The sequence below is a fragment of the Pseudophryne corroboree genome, chromosome 2 (assembly GCF_028390025.1).
Source record: "Pseudophryne corroboree isolate aPseCor3 chromosome 2, aPseCor3.hap2, whole genome shotgun sequence".
NCBI lineage: Eukaryota > Metazoa > Chordata > Amphibia > Anura > Myobatrachidae > Pseudophryne > Pseudophryne corroboree.
The window spans coordinates 282311375-282335374 of NC_086445.1; the positions used below are offsets into that span (position 1 = coordinate 282311375).

Genomic DNA, 24000 nt, shown 5'->3' on the forward strand with positions numbered 1-24000 from the left:
CTGACATCTTCTGGGAGATATGGACAACGCACTTATCTTGATGCCAGAGAGCAAATATCCCTCTGTGCATCTCACATACATATATATAGAATGCATCCTATTAAATGCTCTACATGAATAAAATATTTTCAGTCAGGGAATCCGACCAAGCCAACCCAGCACTGCATCTCCAGGCTGATGGCGATCGCTGGTCGCAGTATAACCACCGTATGTGTGTATATACTTTTTAGGATATTTTTCCAGCTTCCTATCAGCTGGCTCCTTGAGGGCGGCCGTATCTGGAGACGGTAACGCCACTTGATAAGCGTGTGAGCGCCTTATCACCCTAAGGGGTGTTTCCCAACGTACCCTAATTTCTGGCGGGAAAGGGTATAACGCCAATATTTGCTATCGGGGTAACCCTACGCATCATCACACACTTCATTTTATTTTATCTGATTCAGGAAAAACTACAGGTAGTTTTTTCCACTCCCACATAATACCCTTTCTTGTGGTACTTGTAGTATCAGAAACACGTAACACCTCCTTCATTGCCCTTAACGTGTGGCCCTAATGAGAAATACGTTTGTTTATTCACCGTCGACACTGTATTCAGTGTCCGTGTCTGTGTCTGTGTCGACCGACTGAGGTAAATGGGCGTTTTTAAAACCCCTGACGGTGTTTCTGAGACGCCTGGACCGGTCCTAATAGATTGTCGGCCGTCTCATGTCGTCAACCGACCTTGCAGCGTGTTGACATTCACACGTAATTCTCTAAATAAGCCATCCATTCCGGTGTCGACTCCCTAGAGAGTGACATCACCATTACAGGCAATTTCTCCGCCTCCTCACCAACATCGTCCTCATACATGTCGACACACACGTGCCGACACACAGCACACACACCGGGAATGCTCTGACAGAGGACAGGACCCACTAGCCCTTTGGGGAGACAGAGGGAGAGTCTGCCAGCACACACCAAAAACGCTATAATTATATAGGGACAACCTTATATAAGTGTTTCTCCCTTATAGCATCTTTTATATATATACAATATCGCCAAAATCAGTGCCCCCCCTCTCTGTTTTAACCCTGTTTCTGTAGTGCAGTGCAGGGGAGAGCCTGGGAGCCTTCTCTCCAGCTTTTCTGTGAGAGAAAATGGCGCTGTGTGCTGAGGAGATAGGCCCCGCCCCTTTTACGGCGGGCTCGTCTCCCGCTATTTTTGAAGTTAGGCAGGGGTTAAATATCTCCATATAGCCTCTGTGGGCTATATGTGAGGTATTTTTTGCCTCTAATAAGGTTTTTATTTGCCTCTCAGAGCGCCCCCCCCAGCGCTCTGCACCCTCAGTGACTGTTGTGTGAAGTGTGCTGAGAGGAAAATGGCGCACAGCTGCAGTGCTGTGCGCTACCTTTATGAAGACTCAGGAGTCTTCAGCCGCCGATTTTGGACCTCTTCTCTCTTCAGCGTCTGCAAGGGGGCCGGCGGCGCGGCTCCGGTGACCATCCAGGCTGTACCTGTGATCGTCCCTCTGGAGCTAGTGTCCAGTAGCCAAGCAGCAAATCCACTCTGCACGCAGGTGAGTTCACTACTTCTCCCCTAAGTCCCTCGTTGCAGTGATCCTGTTGCCAGCAGGACTCACTGTAAAGTAAAAAACCTAAGCTAAACTTTCTCTAAGCAGCTCTTTAGGAGAGCCACCTAGATTGCACCCTTCTCGTTCGGGCACAAAATCTAACTGGAGTCTGGAGGAGGGTCATGGGGGGAGGAGCCAGTGCACACCACCTGATCTGGTAAAAGCTTTACTTTTTTGTGCCCTGTCTCCTGCGGAGCCGCTATTCCCCATGGTCCTTTCAGGAACCCCAGCATCCACTTAGGACGATAGAGAAACTGTGAATAAACATGAATATTCCCATTATTACCAATAGCCATTTACAGCAACCCAAGAAGAACAGAAATATAATTTAATTACATTATCAATACATTTTAAATAAATTAGTGTAGTGTGTGATTGTAGCAGGCACAAACATCAGTTACCCAACCACAGTAAAGGGCTACCCATTGTTTCCTATGCTCCTTTTAGAACATCTCCTCCTACGTAAGCAGCATCACTTCATTTTCTTATCACACATTTCTACAGAGGAGAGCAAGAAAGGAAGGATAGGAGAGGGTGAGGAGCATAGCGGCATGCAGTGTATAAACATACAGAGTATAACCAAAATGTCTTTACCCAAGTATATAAAAGAAAATATTTCTTATTTTATGTATACATTTAGTTTGGTTTCCTTTCAATAAATTTAGAACCAGTGTTTATTAAAATTAAAAGTTATTAGAGTAGCAAACATACTGCCCCACAGGAAACCATGTTATTTACACTGCCATTGTCTCATAGTGCTATAAAGTTCTGAAACACAGTAATTTTTAAAGGACTTTAAAGAGCAAGTAAAGCCGCAATCTCACTCAAGTGGAATGCTAGTTTAACACTTAATGCTTCATATGTACAGATTTACAGATTTCACCGATGGCTGTCCATGCCAGGTGCCTGAAAGAACAAATTAAATTGCTGATACTTTCAGTCGAGAACTGCTACCAGCTCTCACACTTCGGCTCATAGCCCCAGAGGTGGCAAGCTGAAATGTGCGAAAAAGTCAGTAATTTGGAGGCCCAAACAGCACTTTTCACGTCGCACCAATTAGTTTAGTCGCAGACAATTAGTTTAGCCAGTTTATGCGGCTAAACGCGGTCTGTTTGGGTGTGACATGCGCAAACAAAATAACATTTGAATATCACCCCTGGTCTCCCGTCCCCCCATTTTATCGCACACAAGTTTTCCACACTATATATTTTAGTAACATTAAGATGATGCACCCAGTTTACACTGGTTATTCTTTCTAGGAAAACACTACATAAGTACTGCATTTCAGTTATATGAAGTCATCCATATAAGGGCACAACTTTTACATGCAAGATGGAATAATAGCCTTTACTCATAAGAATTTATATAAATCAACATATCTTGGAAAACAGACAACGCTAAATGCTAAAACATGCATGGCAGAAAATGTGCATGAAAAAAAGTAGTGAACGAACCAACATTGGTCCATCTGAAATGTTATTCAGAAAATAGGGTTTTAATTACCTACCGGTAAATCCTTTTCTCGTAGTCCATAAGGGCTATTGGGGGAATCTAGTGCAATGGGGTATGGACGGGGTCCAAAGGAGCCAGTGCACTTTAAATTTCTTCAACCGGGTGTGCTGGCTCCTCCCCTCTATGCCCCCTCCCACAGGCAGTTATAGGTAAAACAGTGCCCGAAGGAGAAAGAACATATTCGAGAGAAGGAATATAACAATGAGTGGCGAGATTTTCACATCACGAACATAAAAATGACCAGCAACGGCTAATAACAAAACAGCAACAGCTGAACAGGTAACCATAGAAAAGACAACCTGCACAAAAGTCAACGCACTGAGGCAGATGCCCAATATCCCTTATGGGCTACGTGAAAAGGATTTACCAGTAGGTAATTAAAATCCTATTTTCTCTAGCATCCATAAGGGATATCGGGTGAATCTAGTACGATGGGAACGTCCCAAAGCTTCCAGAAAGGACAGGAATGTGCAGAGACATCTGCAGCACCGCCCGCCCAAACTGGGAATCCTCTTTGGCCAGGGTATCAAACCTGTAGAACTTCACAAAGGTGTACTTCCCCGACCAGATAGCAGCTCAGCATAGTTGCAAGGACGAGACTCCACGGGCAGCCGCCCAGGAAGAGCCCACCGATCTTGTAGAGTGGGCCATCAGAGACTTAGGAACAGGTAAGGCTGCCGACAAATAGGCCTGTTGGATAGTAGGTCTAATCCAATGAGCAATGGACTGCTTTGAAGCAGGACAACCCTTCTTCTGCACATCATAGAGCATGAACAAGGAATCAGTCTTTCTGATTTGAACCGTTCTCTTGACATAGATCTTCAAGGCTCGCACAGCATCCAATGCCTCCGGAGGAGCAGAAGTGTCAGAACCACAATATGTTGATTCAAATGGAACGCAGAGACAACATTCGGTAGGAACTGCTGCCTAGTCCTGAGCTCCGCTCTGTCCTCATAAAAGACCAAGTAATGGCTTTTACACTATAAGGTCCTCAATTCAGAGACGCCTAGCAGAAGCCAGGGCCAAGAACATCAGTCTTCCACGTGCGGTACTTGTCTTTTACCTTCATCATAGGTTCAAACCAGGAGGACTGTGGAAATTCCAACACTACATTCAAATCCCAGGGTGCCGTGGGCGGCACAAAAGGGGGTTGAATATGAGGCACCCCCTGCAAGAAGGTCTGAACTTCTGGCAATACCGCCAATTTCCGCTTGAAGAAAATGGAGAGGACCGAAATCTGGACGTTAATGGAACCCAGACATAAGCCCTTATCCACACCAGCTTGCAGGAAATAGAGGAAACATCGCAAGTTAAAGTCCACAAATGAATACGTGCGTTCCTCGCACCAAGAAACATATCTCCTCCAGATATGATTATAGTGTTTTGATGTCACAGGTTTCCTGGCCTGAACCATGGTATCAATAACCTTTGTGGAAAGGCCCTCGTGAGCTAGGATGTTCCAAGCCATCAAACGAAGCCGCCGTAAGTCCGGGTAGACTAACTGCCCTTGTTGAAGAAGATCTCTTTGCAGTGGCAGAGGCCAAGGGTCGTCGACGGACATGCCCTCCAAGGGCAATAAGAATTGCCTGTATTATTTGATTCCAGATTCGCTTGAGCACCCTTGGGAGCAATGTAATCGGAGGAAACAGGTAGACCAGCCGGTCAGGCCAAGACGACGCCTGAGGGTCCCTGGTTCGAGAGCAATACCAGTGAAACTTCTTGTTGAGTCGAGAAACCATCATGTCTATCTATAGGCAGCACCACCGGTCAATGACTTGCTGAAACACCTGATGGTGAAGCCCCCACTCTCCAGGGTGGAGATCGGGACAACTCAGGAAGTCCGCTTCCCAGTTGTCTATTCCCGGAATGAAGATTGCGGACATTGCTCCTGCATTTCTTTCTGCCCAGAGGAGTATCCTTGACACCTATCTCATGCAGGCCCCTGCTTCTTGTTCGTCCTTGTCGATTGATGTATGTCACTGTCATGGCGTTGTCCGACTGTACCTGGATCGCGTGATCCCTGAGCAGAGGAGAGGCCTGAAGCAGGGCACTGTAGATCGCCCGAAGTTCCAGAAAGTTGTTTGGAAGTAGGGCTTCGAGGGCTGACCCCCTGCCCTGGAACGGAACCCCCTTGGTGACAGCTCCCCATCCTCTCAGACTTGCATCCGTCGTGAGGAGGATACAGTCCTGAATCCCGAATCGTCGGCCTTCCAGTAGGTTGAAGGACTGCAGCCACCACAGGAGAGAAATCCTGCCCTGAGGTGACAGACAAATTATCCTGTGCATCTGAAGTTGTGATCCGGACAACTTGCTCAAGAGGTCCAACTAAAAAGTTCTGGCATGGAACCTTCCATACTGGATCGCCTCATACGAGGCAACCATTTTCCCCAACAATCTCATGCAAGGGTGGATGGATACCCGAGAAGGCTGGAGAACCATGCGGACCATCTCCTGAAGTGTTCTCGCTTTGTCCTCTGGGAGAAACACCTTTTGGGAAACAGTATCCAGTAACATTCCCAGGAACATGAGCCTCTGAGTTGGATCCACCCGTTGTGGGACAGAAGCTGGATAGTGCGGACTATATGGAGCAATAAAAGCTCCCTGGATCTTGCTTTTATCAGAAGATCATCCAGATAAGGGACAACATTGACCCACTGGACCCGGAGTTGGAACATCATCTCCTCCATCACCTTTGTGAACACCCTCGGAGCTGTGGACAGGCCGAAGGGTAGCACCTGGAACTGGTAGTGATCGTTCTGCAGGGCAAAACTCAGGTAGGCTTGATGAGGTGGCCAAATGGGGACATAGAGATAGGCATCTTTGATATCCAGGGAGACCATGAACTCCCGTTCTTCCAGGCCCACAATCACTGCACGCAAGGATTCCATCTTGAACTTGAAAACCTTTAGGTAAGGGTTCAAGGATTTTACATTCAAAATGGGTCTTACTGAACCGTCCGGCTTTGGCACCATGAACAGGTTGGAGTAGTAACCCTTTCCCTGTTGATGCAGCGGCACTGGAACAATGACTTGGGATTGGACCAGCTTTAGGATGGCCTGTTGCAGCGTAACTCGCGTATCCTCCAAAGCTGGAAAGCTTGATTTTAAAAATCAATGGGGAGGAGCACTGGTGAACTCCAAGCTTGTAGCCCTGAGAAATGAGGTCCTTGACCCAGGTATCCTGGCAGGAATTTTCCCAGATGCGGCTGAAGTGACGCAGCCGAGCTCCCATCTCGAGATCCCCTCGAGGTGGGTGGGCACAGTCATGCTGAGGGCTTAGTGGAAGCTGAACTGGTGCTCTGTTCCTGAGAACTGGCGATTGCTGGTTTTCTTGTCTTACCTCTGGTGCCTCTAGCCACGTTGGAGGCACCTCTGGTCCTAGGTCTAAACTGGTTAGACAGAAAGGACTGGGTAGAGGGCCCCGGTTAGGAACGCCTAGTCGGCAGGGCCCAATAGGGAAGAAAAATTGTATTTTAATTACCTACCGGTAAATCCTTTTCTCGTAGTCAGTAGAGGATGCTGGAATCCACATTAGTACCATGGGGTATAGACGGGTCCACTAAGAGCTACTGGCACTTTAAGAGTATGAGAGTGTGGGCTGACTCCTCCCTCTATGCCCCTCCTACCAGACTCAGTCTAGAAACTGTGCCCGAGAAGACTGACAACTTTGAGAGAAGGAATTTACACCGAAAGTGGCGAGATTCACACCAGCTCACACATACAAGGCAATCCAAGCTAACCAGCTTGAAAACTCAGTAACGGCTGAACAAAATTACTTAACCAAGTAACAAAACAGTATTTAACCAAGAACTAAGCAGCACTGAACCAAGTAACCACTGCAGGAACACGAAGCGCTGGGCAGGCGCCCAGCATCCTCTACTGACTACGGACTCAAAATGAGGGGTTCAATACCCTGTGCAGAAGGGGAATCCCCAGTAAAATGTTCCAATCCCTCCCCCTCCTCCAGTATTTCATCATCTGCATCTGAGAGTAAAGCAGGTAACCCACGTTTTTGTGGTACAGAATTAGAGGGGGGGGGGGGGGCTGCTCTGCCCTTGCAACCAGGTCTGCACAGTCTGCTGCAATTGTTACGTTTTTTGAGCATTAGCAGTGAGCTGGGTTGACATATCTGACATCTTGTTTGTTGCAGCACCTAGCCAGGAAGGCTCTTGACCCTCCCCCATCCCCCCCCAGTCCCTTCACTGTGCTGTGAGGACTGACTACATTGTTCACATGGTAATGAACCAGACGTAGGAGGAGATAATCTGGTGTGACATACACTGCATAATTGGCGTTTTACCATGTTTACCGTAAACACTACATACACATAGGCAAGTAATATGATAGCAAGCCTGCCCTTACTGTATGTGAGAGGGAGACACAGAGGAAGGAACAGCACACCTAAGCTAAGCATCCCCAGTGAGGCTGCAAGCTGATATTTCATGGTGAAAAACTGGTTTTTTAGTCCTTTCCAGGACACAGATTAGTGTACAATAGCGGCTCTCCCAGTTTGCTACACCCCTGTACCAGGTTTCCTGCGTATCCAGAGTGTCTGGAGGAGCTGTGTGTGCCTGCTGCTGCAGCTGTAAGCAGAGAAAGGAGCCAAAATGCAGCTGGTCCCGCTCTGAGGTAGCTCCACCCCTTGTAATGGCGCCAGGGATTCAGTCATATTTATACTGGCAAAAGTCTCCCCATGAGCAAAAAACATCACACCAGTGCTAGTTTTACCCACTGCTGCCAGTGTTCACAGGGGGCTATAGTGGGTCGTACCCCAGGAAGGTCCCGTATGCCGCACCCGCGTTCTGCCGCATCCAAGAACCAGGGGGCCCCCAGGTTTGTACTCACCCCTGATGTTACCTTCAGGCTATCGTTAGAGGTGTGCAGCGAGCTGCGATTGTGACTGCAAAGGCGCAGTGCCCCGCTGTACAACAACCTCTCAGGACAGTGGCCCTGACACCTCGCAAGGTCGGTGAACGCCCCCCCCCCCAACTCCCATGGTGTAGGTATGCTGTTACCCAAATAGCATACCAAATATAATAAAGATTTAAAATAAACTGAAGAAAACGCTCTGGAGCTCCCAGAGTGTGCATCCTCTCCTGAGGGCACTTTTTTCTAAGCAGCCTGTGGGAGCGGGCATAGGGGTAAGGAGCCAGCACATTCAGTTGAACAAATTTAAAGTGCTCCTTTGGACCTCGTCTATACTCCATCGTAGTGGATTCCCCCAATATCCCTTATGGATGCTTGAGAAATCATGTCCATGTCCACTCACCACTCATTATGCTACAGGACACACAATAATCCTATGGTCAGGGACCCCAATAGCTACCCTTATCACTCAGACTAAACCACAGCCAATAACAGTATCACCCTGACTTATACTACACTCTCTAGATCTCCAAATGCTGATGTAGCAAGGGCTATCACTCTGCCCATTATACCATACATACATCCAGTCTGCCACAGTCAGCAAAAAATGCAAAGGAGCTTCAGGGCCCCTAACACTCACAATTTCACAGTCTCTGCGACACAAACTAGTACTCAGTTAGCTGGTATCACCCACTTCTAGCAATTACTAATAGTTATAGCATAACCTTAGTAAACTAATCGCTTCTTCAAAGGCTGGGGTCTGGAGCATATATGAAAATAGACTAATAAAGGAACACTTATTTACAAGGAAGTTCAATACTTAGTTACAGAAAACAGGATTTTAATACCTACCGGTAAATCCTTTTCTCCTAGTCCGTAGAGGATGCTGGGGTCCAATTCAGTACCATGGGGTATAGACTGTTCTGCAGGAGCCATGGGCACTTTAAGACTTTTTCAGAGTGTGAACTGGCTCCTCCCTCTATGCTACTCCTCCAGACCTCAGTATAGGAACTGTGCCCAGGAAGATGGACATTTCGAGGAAAGGATTTACTTTTAAGTTAACTGAGATTCATACCAGATCACACTTCAACCATGACGCACAACATGGCATTCAACATCACACATGCCAACGGGCATGAACTAATGCAGCAACATGCTGAAATTATTTTTAACACACTTGTGTAACTACGATGAAATAACAACTGCAGGTGAAGTACGCACTGAGTTGGGTGCCCAGCATCCTCTACGGACTAGGAGAAAAGGATTTACCGGTAGGTATTAATATCCCAGAGGATGCTAGGTTCCACTTCAATACCATGGGGTTATACCAAAGCTCCAGTACGGGCGGGAGAGTGCAGATGACCCTGCAGCACCTCTGATCCAGCGCGCAATGGTCTGCTTATAAGCAGGACACCCAATCTTGTTGGGAGCATACAGAACAAACAGAGCCTCCGTTTTCCGTATCCGAGCTGTTCTTGCGACAAACTTTCAAAGCTCTGACCACATCCAGAGACTTTGACACAGCGAAGGTGTCAGTAGCCACTGGCACCGCAATAGGTTGGTTTATATGGAAAGGAGAAACCACCTTAGGCAGAAATTGCTGACGAGCTCTTAACTCAGCCCTATCTTCATGGAAGATCAAGTAAGGGCTCTTGTAAGACAAAGCCCCTAACTCAGACACCCTTCTTGCGGAAGCCAAGTCCAACAGCATGACCACTTTCCAAGTGAGAAACTTCAATTCTATCTCCTGGAGAGGTTCAAACCAATCCGATTGAAGGAACTGCTACACTACTGTAAGATCCCATGGTGCCACAGGAGGCACAAATGGAGGTTGGATGTGCAGAACCCCCTTCACGAAGGTCTGAACTTCTAGAAAGGGAGGTAAATTGTTTCTGAAATAAAACGGACAATGCCGAAATCTGGACCTTGATTGAACCCAATCGTAGGCCTGCATCCACACCCGCCTGGAGAAAATGAAGAAAACGTCCTAACTGAAACTCTTCCGTTGGAGCCTTCTTGGATTCACACCAAGACACATATTTTCTCCAAATACGGTGGTAATGTTTAGACATTACCCCTTTCCTGGCCTGAATCAGAGTGGAAATGACTTCTTTGGGAATACCCTTTCGGGCTAGTATCTGCCGCTCAACAGCCATGCCGTCAAACGTAGCCGCAGTAAGTCTTGATAAACACACAGCCCCTGCTGGAGCAGGTCCTCGCGAAGAGTAAAAGGCAGAGTATCTTCTATGAGCAACTCCTGAAGATCTGGATACCAAGCCCTCCTTGGCCAGTCCGGGACAACGAGGATCACTCGAACCCTTGTTCTTCTTATGATCTTGAGGACTTTTGGTATTAGTGGAAGTGGAGGGAAAACATACACCGACCAAAACACCCACTGGGTCACTAGTGCATCCCCTGCTATTGCTTGAGGGTCTCTCGACCTGGAACAATATCTCTGAAGCTTCTTGTTGAGACGAGATGCCATCATGTCTACTTGAGGAACTCCCCAAAGACCTGTCACCTCTGCGAAGACTTCTTGGTGGAGGCCCCATTCTCCTGGATGGAGATCGTTTCTGCTGAGGAAGTCCGCTTCCCAGTTGTCCACTCCCGGAATGAAAATTGCAGACAGAGCTCTTGCATGTCTTTCTGCCCAGAGGAGGATCTTTGTCACCTCTGCCTTCGCCGCTCTGCTTTTCGTTCTGCCCTGACGGTTTATGTACGCGACTCCTGTTACATTGTCCGACTGGATCTGTACGTGTTGCTCTTGAAGAAGATGTACCGCTTGTAGAAGGCCATTGCAAATGGCTCTCAACTCCAGAACAATTATGTGAAGACAAGCTTCTTGACTTGACCATCTTCCTCTGAAGCTTTCCCCCTGTGTGACTGCTCCCCAGCCTCGGAAACTTGCATCCGTGGTTACTAGGACCCAGTCCTGAATCCCGAACCTCCGTCCCTCTAGTAGGTGAGAACTGTGTAGCCAACACAGGAGCGAAATTCTGGCTTTGGATGACCGGATTATCCTCTGGTGCATGTGTAGGTGGGATCCGGACCACTTGTCCAACAGGTCCCACTGGAATACTCTGGCATGGAATCGGCCGAACTGTATGGCCTCGTAGGCCGCTACCATCTTTCCCAACAACCGAATGCACTGATGAATCGACACTTTTGTTGGTTTCAGAACTTGTTTGACCATTCTCTGGATTTCCAGAGCCTTTTCTACTGGAAGAAATACCCTCTGTACTTCTGTGTCCAGTATCATCCCCAGAAAGGACAATCTTGTCATCGGTTCCAACTGTGACTTTGGAAAATTTATGATCCAACCGTGTTGTTGAAGTACTGTCAGGGAGAGTGCAATGTTCTGTACCAACCTTTTCCTGGACCTCACTTTTATCAGGAGATCGTCCAGGTAAGGAATTATATTTACTCCTTTCTGTTGAAGGAGGACCATCATCTCGTCCATCACCTTGGTAAACACCCTCGGTGCCGTGGAGAGTCCAAACGGCAATGTCTGAAATTGGTAATGACAGCCCTGTATCGCGAATCTCAGATAAGCTTGATGTGGAGGATAAATGGGAACATGTAAGTAGGCATCTTTTATGTCCACTGACACTATGAAGTCCCCTTCCTCCAGACTGGAAATCACTGGCCTCAGAGATTCCATCTTGAACTTGAACCTTTGAAGGTAGAGATTCAGAGTTTTCAGGTTTAGAATCGGTCTGACCGAGCCGTCCGGCTTCGGAACTACGAATAGGCTTGAATAAAACCCTTCTCCTTGTTGTAACAAGGGAACCAAGACAATAACTTGATCCTGACACAATTTTTATATTGCAGCCGCTATCACTTCGCTGTCTGGGATAGAAGCTGGTAAGGCCGATCTGAAAAATCAGCATGGGGGAATGTCTTGAAACTCCAGTTTGTACCAGTGGGACACTATTTGTAAGACCCACGGGTCCAGGACAGATTGAACCCAGACCTGACTGAAGAGTTTCAGACGTGCCCCCACCTGAGCGGACTCCCGTAAGGGAGTCCCAGCATCATGCTGCAGATTTGGCAGTTGATTTCTGCTCCTGTGACCCTGTAGACTTTTTTCCTTTTCCCCTTCCTTTACCCGCAAAGAAAGGGGAACCTTTACCCTTTTTGTATTTATTGGGCCGAAAGGACTGCATCTGAGAGTGATGTGTCTTTTTCGCCGGCACAGGAGCATTAGGCAAGAATGTCGACTTACCTGCGGTAGCCGCAAAAACTAACGCATCCAGCCCATCTCCAAACAAGGCCTCACCCTTATATGGGAGAGCCTCCATATTCCTTTTAGAATCTGCGTCAGCATTCCATTGGCGAATCCACAACGCCCTCCGTGCTGAGACTGCCATGGTTGCGGCTCTTGATCCCAAGAGACCAATATCTTTCATGGCTTCTAGCATGTATGCAGCAGTGTCTTTGATATGACCTAACGCTAGGAGTATCTCGTCTCTATCTATTGTGTCAATGTCTGATGATAGGTTTTCTGACCACTTTTCAATAGCACTACTCACCCATGCACAGGCAATGGTAGGCCTGAGTAGCGTCCCATTGGCCACATAAATAGATTTCAACGTATTATCCAAATTGCGGTCTGCCAGCTTTTTCAGTAAAGCCGTCCCAGGCGCAGATAGAATCACCTTTTTTGTTAACCGTGACAGGGCACTGTTTGAAACGGGGGGGGGGGGGGGGGGGGGGGGGGGGGGGACTCCCACATTTTCCTGACCTCTGCAGGGAAAGGGTAAGCTACCTGAATTCTTTTGGGAATCCGAAATGTCTTTTCAGGATTTGTCCAGACTCCCTCAAAGAGACTGTTCAGCTCATGAGATGGAGGAAAAGTTACATTCATTTTCTTTTCTTTACAAAAGTAAGCCTTCTCCTGTGGTAAAGGAGGGGCCTCCGTAACTTCTAACACCTCCTTTATAGCAACAATCATATATTGAATGTTTTTTGCTAACTTTGGATCTATTCCCCTGGAATCACTAGTGTCGACACAGGAGTCAGAGTCCGTGTCGGTATCAGTCTGTACAACTTGTGTAAATGACCTTTTATGTACCCTGAGGGGTCCCCTGTGGATGAAAAGGCAGAACTATTGAAAATCACATCTTCCACGGATTTTCTCCAGTTTTCTGCATGAGACTCAGACTTATCCAATCACCTACTAATATGATTCACACTATCACGTAATTCTTTCACCCATTCAGGCTCGTGGTGTGCCGGCAGCGCCACCACATTACAACTCTGTGTTCCTAAAATGGCTCCCTCAGGGGAAGAGCTCCCTGCCTCAGACATGTCACACACGTGCACAATCACACCACAGACACTCCGGGGCTTAATGGGGACAGACCCACAGTAAAGTCTGTCAGAAGGACACAGAAAGGAATTGCCAGTACACAACTCAGCGCCAAAAGAAAAATTCCCTGTGTCGCGTACTTTGTACACAGAGATCTTCAAGCGCTTTCTATTACGAATAATAGGTTTTCGCACCGAATATTACACTCCCCACCCCCCTTTTTCTGCACCCCGATACTTGATTCAGAAGTGGAGAGGAGGATCAGCGTTTCTTGCCCTGCAGCTGCTGGGAGAAAATGGCGCTGAGCAGTGTGCTGGCTGCCTGAGGAAGAAGCCCCACCCCCTGTAATGGCGCGATTTTCCTCAGCTTTAGAATAGATATTTATACTGGCTGGGGTGTAGGACAGTGTAAGTATAAAGTATGCTACTTTTTGCCAGTGAGAGTAGGTTTCATGCTGCCAAGGGCGCACCCTCTCCCCTCCCCTCCCCCACCCCCCCCCCCCTCCCCTGTTGCCAGCAGTCTCCCTGAAAATAAAAACCTAACAAAGTCTTTCAGTGAAACTCAGTAGAGCTCCACTGGAGTGCGACCAGTCTGCCTGGGCACATTTTCTAAACTGGGGTCTGGAGGAGGGGCATAGAGGGAGGAGCCAGTTCACACTCTGAAAAAGTCTTAAAGTGCCCAAGGCTCCTGCGGAACCGTCTATACCCCATGGTACTGAAGTGGACCCCAGCATCCTCTAGGACGTACGTGAAATAATATAAAAAGGATTACAAGATTACGTAGACAACGCATTTTGCCATTTCAAATAAAATGAAAAAACATATACAGAATTATACTCTTATTCTGGGCTGGATGGAATGGTGAGAAATGTAGGTCCAGGGTTCAACTTAAATTGATCTCCAAAGTATGACAAAAGGCAAAATGCTTCTATACCTCAACCCTCATGTGCTTATCCTTCTCTTACTTACTACCATCCTCGACGTGTATTAATTTCTCTCTGTGGGACAAATCTAAAGATGTCAAACTGTTGTTTCCTATGTTAACTAGGCTTTTTCGATTTCGAAAAAGTCGATATCGAAGCGTTGGGTTGCCAATGTAGTTGCAATATGTTGCAATATTTATACACTGCTCAAAAAAAATAAAGGGAACACTAAAATAACACATCCTAGATCTGAATGAATGAAATATTCTTATTAAATACTTTGTTCTTTACATAGTTGAATGTGCGGACAACAAAATCACACAAAACTTATCAATGGAAATCAGATTTATTAACCCATGGAGGTCTAGATTTGGAGTCACACTAAAAATTAAAGTGGAAAAACACACTACAGGCTGATCCAACTTTGATGTAATGTCCTTAAAACAAGTCAAAATGAGGCTCAGTAGTGTGTGTGGCCTCCACGTGCCTGTATGACCTCCCTACAATGCCTGGGCATGCTCCTAATGAGGTGGCGGATGGTCTCCTGAGGGATCTCCTCCCAGACCTGGACTAAAGCATCCGCCAACTCCTGGACAGTCTGTGGTGCTCAATTGGATTCAGGTCTGGGGAACGGGTGGGCCACTCCATAGCATCAATGCCTTCATCTTGCAGGAACTGCTGACACACTCCAGCCACATGAGGTCTAGCATTGTCCTGCATTATGAGGAACCCAGGGCCAACCGCACCAGCATATGGTCTCACAAGGGGTCTGAGGATCTCATCTCGGTACCTAATGGCAGTCAGGCTACCTCTGGCGAGCACATGGAGGGCTGTGCGCCCCCCCAAATAAATGCCACCCCACACCATTACTGACCCACTGCCAAACCGGTCATGCTGGAGGATGTTGCAGGCAGCAGAACGTTCTCCTTGGCGTCTCCAGACTCTGTCACGTCTGTCGCATGTGCTCAGTGAGAACCTGCTTTCATCTGTGAAGAGCACAGGGCGCCAGTGGCAAATTTGCCAATCTTGGTGTTCTCTGGCAAATGCCAAACGTCCTGCACGGTGTTGGGCTGTAAGCACAACCCCCACCTGTGGACGTCGGGCACTCATACCACCCTCATGGAGTCTGTTTCTGATCGTTTGAGTAGACACATGCACATTTGTGGCTTGCTGGAGGTCATTTTGCAGGGCTCTGGCAGTGCTCCTCCTTGCACAAAGGTGGAGGTAGCGGTCCTGCTGCTGGGTTGTTGCCCTCCTACGGCCTCCTCCACGTCTCCTGATGTACTGGCCCGTCTCCTGGTAGCGCCTCCATTCTCTGGACACTACGCTGACAGACACAGCAAACCTTCTTGCCACAGCTTGCATTGATGTGCCATCCTGGATGAGCTGCACTACCTGAGCCACTTGTGTGGGTTGTAGACTCCGTCTCATGCTACCACTAGAGTGAAAGCACAGACAGCTTTCAAAAGTGACCAAAACATCAGCTAGAAAATATAGGAGCTGAGAAGTGGTCTGTGGTCACCACCTGCAGAACAACTCCTTTATTGGGGGTGTCTTGCTAATTGCCTATAATTCCCACCTGTTGTCTATTCCATTTGCACAACAGCATGTGAAATTGATTATCAATCAGTGTTGCTTCCTAAGAGGACAGTTTGATTTCACAGAAGTGTGATTGACTTGGAGTTACATTGTGTTGTTTAAGTGTTCCCTTTATTTTTTTGAGTAGTTATTTCAAATCGTTGGTCCACTGTTCTGACTGGATATTCTGGTCTTAATGGTTTCTATAAGAAATGGGGCCCCACCCTGGTATTTGAGAATCCCTCTTGGTCACTGGCCAAGTGATTTCCGCACACGCTATACCTCTGCTCCTTTTCTCCCTTTCTCTTCTTCTCTTTCATAATACATGCTTCCTTTTTCTCATTGTTGTTGTTTATATCTGTATTTATTATGCGACTTCCAGTATACTATTCTCGACCTCATGACTCCTGCATCCGCACTAATATTTGTATTTTTATTGGTGTGCTCACCTCCCTCTCCCCCCCCCCCCTTTTTACTCTCCCTATGCTCCATGCTTTCCTGTTTTCTCGGGTGCCGGTAGTGCCCTTTCTTGCCCTTCATGTTTTGGTAGACTTTATATAGTGTTACTGTATGGCCTGACCATAAATTTTTCTTTCCTGGTTACTTCCCAGGTGCGATTACTTCTATCACCCTTTGATGTTTGCTTCTACTGTATATGTACACCTGGCTATGGTATGTTTTTATGGTCTGCCTTTTCGCTTTCCGTGGTATAATGGTTTATGCATATGGTCTACTGTTTGTTTATTCCTAATGAAAAATCCAATAAAAACGATTAAAAAATAAATAACGAACCATCATCGACGGCACCTAATCCCATGCTTTTCTGCCACCCTGATACTTAAGTCAGTGTTTATTTTCACTGTACTTGTCCTATATTGTCTTCAACTGTAAGTCACTATTGTCCTGTTTTGATTTTTCATTCATGTATTCTGTAATTGGGTGCTGCGGATCTCTTGTGGCGCGATATATGTGAAGGATAATAATAATAATAATACCACCACCTTTTATCAGCTCCTCACCCTCCCACTGTAATGTCATTTCCCAGTCCCCAATGGCTGGCTGGACAGTTAATAGGCCAGGGTCCATGATTAAACCACCCATGTAACTATTAATCTAAGAACACATATCTATACATAATTATACCTTTATAGTAGTCACAAGAAATATGGTATGGTCACATTAAAAGCCATTATTTCAACTATAAATTTATGGCACACAAGACTGCTCTGGGATGTGTGATTGGTTGGATACATCCATTTTCCTAAACAATACATACCTAAGGTCTCTCAAATTACACCAGACCAGAGTACAGACTTCATGTATATATGTACAATTTTGGAAACCCCTAGCTGTGGTACAAATATCAATTTTTAGTCAAAAAGAGAATATGGTAATGACATTGATCCCTGCTTATTGTTCAGTCACACCTTGTGGTAAGACACTGTTTGAATACCCACTGCTGTTTTGATGCAGCCAAGCATCTCTAGGTACTCTATATGCAGCCATAGAGAAAGGCCTTATGTTTACCAATATCCTCTCATAGTTAATTGCTTTTCCTGCTCACAGGATACCATAATCGAATATACACACTAACAAAACTATTTAAGCCCCCCTTCTAAGGCTTCCCGAGTGTGGTCAAACACCTTTATATCTGTGGGGGAAGAATTACTGTATAACAGAACAGTAAAAGAACATAACCTGCAATGTGCCCCGATAAACCCATAATCTTGTTATTATGGAAACAATACTGCAGGTCTAGACAAACAAAACATAAGATCATAAAAATAATATTTCTAAACCAAAATCAAAGATTAAACTATCACCAGTAAAATCATGAATGCACTCCCCCAGGTTTTATTTCTGCAATACAGGCTGCTCTCCTATGTGAACAAATACAGACTTATCTGGTTTATTTCTTTTATACATTTCTGATGACGATGGTTTAATGGATGTCAAAGTGTGCCTGTCTTACGGCATAACGATGAATGGTTTTCTATACTAAGGTCTTTACATTACTACAGTATTCTACAAATTAAAACAGGCAAGGGAATGGTGGATTTATATTTGTTTCAGTTTGATAAATAAAATGTAATATAAGTAAACATACTATTGCAGAAGTAGCTAAAAAGTAACTGCAAAAAGTAATGGCATTGTACAGCCAAGATCTCACCATATAAACACTGCTTATTGGAAAAGAACGAAAAGTCAATTCTCTTACCTTTGAATCCTTGGCATAGTAAAGGGTTCTGCCCCGGAGCTTAAAATAGCGCTTTTTCCATCTTTGAAATGAACTGGTTTGCTTCAGTAATAATCCTTCTTTGATACTTGTCTGGAAAGTAAACAGAAGAAAAAAAACACAATTGTCAAAAAGGAATGAGCACATTCTTCTTATACCTCCTGTGTCTGACTGGACAGTAGCGAATTATACTACAAAGCTTTCCACTACTGTAATTTATATGATCGCGTACTACCATAAAGCAAGGAGAATAGACTGTATATAGATTAACTAGTAAAGATTTTATATTATAGTTCAGCATTACAGGATTTAAAACATAGTCTTTCATCAAGTTAGCATTTTTGGCTTCCACAGAATTCACAGTAATCAGCAATTTTATCACTGGGGGTCCGACAAGTCAGATAAGCACCAGAGAATGATGCGCTTCTCTCATCTGGAAACTACAGTGTCCTGAAAACAGGATATGCCAAGCTCCCCTCATTCAGCACGTAGACAGCACAGTCAATACTGTATGACAGGGGAACAGTGATCCCTACACATGTTCATGTTAAGATGAGCGAGTTTCTATCAGCGTATTGTAACAGAGCAATGCAGTTTCCTGGTAAGAAAATTATGGCATATAAAGCACCAGTGTGACTTGGAACGTCCTCTATCAAGTACTTAAAATGTGAGAGCAACTGTTTCTGCCTGGCACCTACACCAATTCTTCAGGAGGACTAACCGCTATATGTTGGCCACATTCCACATCAGTGCATTTCAAATAGACTGCACATAGAGTGAGAGAAGAAATGAATTCAGGTAAAAATGACAATATTAAATTGTATTTAACAACCAAAAAACCTGGATGATGTGAAATAGCCGTACAGAGGGGAGAAGGGAGGGGGGGAGAATGGTTACTACATGATACCCACCATGGCCCTAACTGTATGGAGTTTGTATATTCTTCCCAGTACTTGCGTGGGTTTCCTACAGATACTCCAGTTTCCTCCCACAATCCAAAAATATACTGGTAGGTTACCTGGCTCTAGGCAAAAAAATTAACCCTAGTGTGTAATGGCCCCCACACACGCAGCAATGTGTCATCCAGGCGACGGGACCCGACAGGGTGCCGGCATCGTTCACCACCTCCTCAGATCTTTCTGCATGTTGAAGGAATCTGAGAAGGCTATGAATGATCCGTCGGTTTGCGCATCAGCATCGTTATCGTGCCCACACACACAGCACAGCACTTTTTATATGATGTTCCATTCCGAGTGGTCGGAAACGCCCACATCATTTAAAATATTGTGCTGTGTGTGGGCACGATAAGTGTTTGCGTGTATACAGTATGGGCAGACGTAAATGAGCTAAGTGGTTCTTATCTGCAATCAAAGTCTATGTTTCTATGTTACATAACGCAGACAGCACACAATGGGCTCGATTCAATACAATACGAGTTGAATAGCGCCGGGAATTAGATTCCGGGGCTATTCAATACAGCGCAATGGTAATTCAGAAAATGCCCGTTCTCCCGGACTAAACAGGGTGTTTTGTCGGGAGAACCAGCATTCTACAACTGAAGTGCCAGGTGCAATGCTGCTTCCGCCGCTTAAGAGCAGAAATCCACATTGCGCCAACACTTTTGTCGGATTTCTGCTTGCACCACTCTGGGCGTGCGAGAAAAAATCCCTTTGTTGGGTGTCACAGCGCACTGTATTGAATAGCTCCGGGAGCTAATTCCCGGCGCTATTCAACACGCATTGTATTGAATCAAGCCCATAGCTGTATATACAAACATGTTTAGGCCCTATTCTGCCAGCAGAGGCTCACAAATAAGCAAATCCAGTAGACCACAGGTTCTCAAACTCTGTCCTCAGGAACCCAAACAGTTCACGTTTTCCAGGTCTCCTCACAGAATCGCAAATTAAATAATTAGCTCCACCTGCGGCTCTTTTTCATTTCAAATGCGTCAGTGAGTAATGAATATACCTGTATACTTGCTAGGTGAGCTGGAAAAATAGGATTTTAATACCTACCAGTAAATCCTTTTCTCTTAGTCCGTAGAGGATGCTGGGGACTCCGTAAGGATCATGGGGTATAGACGGGATCCGCAGGAGACATGGGCACACTATAAGACTTTGAATGGGTGTGAACTGGCTCCTCCCTCTATGCCCCTCCTCCAGACTCCAGTTAGAGAACTGTGCCGAGGGAGACGGACATTTCGAGGAAAGAATTTATTGTTCAAACACAATGAGTGTCATACCAGCTCACACCTCAAACATACCGCAGAACGTGGCATTCAATAGAACACCAGCCAACGGCATAAAAAATACACAGCCAGATGCTGAGAGAATATGCAACACAACCTGTGTGTTAACACAACCATTAATAAGACACCGCATGCCACGGCATAAAGAACGTCAGCAACAGCCTGACAGAAAAGAAACACCATAACCAAAAACTGCAGACACAGTACGCACTGGGACGGGCACCCAGCATCCTCTACGGACTAAGAGAAAAGGATTTACCGGTAGTTATTAAAATCCTATTTTCTCCTACGTCCTAGAGGATGCTGGGGACTCCGTAAGGACCATGGGGTTTATACCAAAGCTCCAGACCGGGCAGGAGAGTGCGGACGACTCTGCAGCACCGATTGAGCAAACATGAGGTCCCCATCAGCCAGGGTATCAAACTTGTAGAGCATAGCAAAGGTGTTTGAACCCGACCAACTAGCCGCTCGGCAAAGTTAAACCGCCGAGACACCTTGGGCATCCGCCCAAGAAGAGCCCATTTTCCTAGTAGAATGGGTCTCCACCGACTTTGGTAACGGCAATCCAGCCATAGAACGAGCACACCGAATCGTATCACAGATCCAGCGTGTAACAGACTGCATATACGCAGGCGCCCCAATCATGCTGGGAGCATACCGGGCAAACAGAGCCTCTGTTACCCCCATCTGAGCCAAATAGGCGACATAAATATTAAAAACTATATCGAGAGACTTTAAATCAGCCAATGCTTAAGCAACCACAGGCATCGAAATAGGCTGGTTTCTGCGAAACACAGAAACCTCTTTTTTGGCAGAACTATTATCAGAGTTCTCAATTCCGCTCTATCCACATGGAAGATCAAACAGGGGCTCTTGTGAGACAAAGCCGCTACTGCCGAGCCCCGCCTTGCGGACGCCAAAGCCAATAGCAGTACCACTCTTCAAGAGAGAAATTTTAACACAACCTTACATAAAGGTTCCAAACAGTGTGACACAAGAAAACACAACACCACATCAAGGTTTCATGGTGCCAATGGGGGCACAAATGAAGGTTGGATGTGCAGTACTCCTCTCTCGAAAGTCTGAACTTCCGGAAAGGTGGCCAATTTTTATTTATTTTTTTAACGAAAATTTATAAGGCCAAAACTGCACTGAAATGGAGCCCAACTGTAGGCCAGCATCCACACCTGCTTGCAAAGAATGGAGAAGAACGACCCAGCTGAAAGTCTTCCGAAGGAACCTTCTTGGATTCACACCAAGACACCCATTTACTCCAAATACGGCGGTAAGGCTTTGCCGTTACTTCTTTTCTAGCCTGAAGAAGTGTGTAAATGACTTCACTGGGAATACCCTGTCGGGCTAGGATATGGCGTCCAACCGCCACCCCGTCAAACGCAGCCGCGGTAAGTCTTGATAAACGCCCGGATCTTGCTGTAACAGGTCCTCACGTAGAGGAAGAGGCCAGGGATCTTCTATGAGTAAATCTTGAAGAACTGGATACCAAGCCCTCCTTGGCTAGACCGGAACAATGAGGATCGCCTGAACCCTTGTTCTTCTTACGTTTATCACCTTCAGAAAGCGGAGGGGACATACATACCGACTGAAAACACCCAAGGTGTCTCGAGGACGTCCACTGCTATAGCTTGAGTGTCCCCTGACCTGGAACAATATCCCTGAGGTGTCTCGTTGAGGCGAGACACCAACATGTCCAATTGAGGCACTCCTCAAAGACTTGTCACTTCAGTGAAAACTTCTCGATAACGACTGTATTTCTCCCGGATGGAGATCGCGTCTGCAGAGGAATCTATTTCTCCGTCGTCCACATCCGGAACGAAGACTGCTAATATAGCGTTTACCAGTCTTTCCACCCAGCGGAAAACTTTTTCGGCTTCTGCCATTGCCGCTTTGCTCCTTGTTCCGCCCTAGCGGCTTACTTACACCACTGCTGTCAAGTCGTCCGACAGAATTAACACGGGCAGATCACGAAGCATATGTTCATTGAAAAAAAGCACTTAAATCAAGAAAGCTTATTGCAGACAAGCTTCCCAGCTTGACCTTTTCCTCTGGAAATACTTCCCTTGCAAGGACTGCTCCCCAGTCTCATAGATCTGCATGCATGGACACCAGGATCTCATCCTGGATTCCGGACCTTCGTCCCTCTAGGAGGTGAGAACTGAGCAAATACCACAGGACCGATATCCTGGCCATTAGGATTATATTCCGGTGCATGTGCAGGTGAGACCCGGACCCCGGGATAACCACTCTGGCATTTGACCTGCTCACCGAAAAGGCCTCTTACGCCGCACCCATCTTCTTCATCCACGGAACATATTGATTGATTGTCACTGCAAATCTGATCCGACTCCGGATCCTCAGACCTCTTTCCACAGGAACACACAGAACCTCAACCGTTCAGTATCACAACTTGTTTCTTGACCTCACCTTAATCAGCAGAGTATCTCAGTACAGAATAACAATGGCTCTTACTATTGAAAGAATACCATCCTACTGCCATCACTCCGGTGAAATGGCAAAGACAATCCTGGATATCAACCCAGGTAAGCTGAATGCGGAGAAAAACGCATTTAAACCTTTTTCTACCTTTACGTGCCGGAGCTCGCTGGCCTGAGAGATTCCAACCTGTAATTCAACTTCGTAAGTAGAAATCTTTTTTTTTTTTTTTTTTTTTTTACAGGGACAGCAGGGGACAATGCCCTGAACTTGACGCAACTCTGGTATGGCGTTGCGTACTACCTCCCCTTCCAGAGGGAAACCGGCAAGATCTATTTGAAAAAATCAGTGGGGGGAAACATCTGTAAACTCCAGTATGTCCCCCTTTGGATTCTATTATTAACTCACAGGTCCAAGTCCATTCCCGGACTGATTGAAGAGTATTAGACGAGTTTCCACCAGAGTGGGCTCCAGCCAGATAGACCCAGCAACATGCGGTGGATGTGGTAGAAACAGAAAGACATCCGCTTCTGCGAACCTAACAAGGCTGTAGAACTCTTACCTCTTCACCTTCCACTATCTGCACAGAAAGGGAAAAAAGAACGGTATCGAACTGGTTAAAATGACTGCATCCCACAACAGAATGCGTCACCAACCGTGTGAGGGAATCTAACTCACGAAGGTAGACTTACCAGTGGTATCCGCCGAGAACGATTTAACTGAGGCATCCCCAAACAGAGGTACACCGTCCCAGGGAAAAACTCCAGTATCTCTCGGAGTCAGCCTCAGCATTCCCCCGGCCACACCTCCTGCAGTCGCACGGCAGCCTGCCACAATGTTATAGAGAAGAATCAACATAAGAAACATCCCCTCTCTCTTTAGAGTAATTCTATCGGATGCCTTTCCGAATACAAACACTCCCCCATGTGAATGTAATGCAAATAACTCCAAAGCATAGAAATAAAATATCACTTAGCTTCCAGTGTACGATCCTTTGTGACAGGGCCCCGTGTTGACCAGGAGTTGACTTTCACAGTATTCTATCCGCGGCGGGAAAAGAATAAACATTCGGACTCCTTGTGAGGATCTGAGACCAACTCGTCACGGCCGACCTAGAGCTTTATCAACAGAGTGACCGGCACATGAAAAGGAATACTTTTACTTCAGCATTCATTAAAAATCGTAATATGAATATACATATTGTAATACACATATACACCACACACACATATATATATATATATATATATATATATATATATATATGT

General features: G+C 46.1%; 1 protein-coding gene across 7 annotated transcripts in view; it reads right to left on the minus strand.

The window, feature by feature from the left end:
• The window catches only part of DGKH (diacylglycerol kinase eta), a 642901-nt gene that overhangs the window by 354109 nt on the left and 264792 nt on the right, over positions 1 to 24000 (minus strand). For all 7 annotated transcript variants that reach the window (XM_063952870.1, XM_063952869.1, XM_063952867.1 and 4 more), the window contains one exon: positions 18016 to 18126. In XM_063952870.1, coding sequence (XP_063808940.1) covers positions 18016 to 18126 — 111 coding nt within the window. The remainder of the gene's footprint in view (positions 1 to 18015; positions 18127 to 24000) is intronic.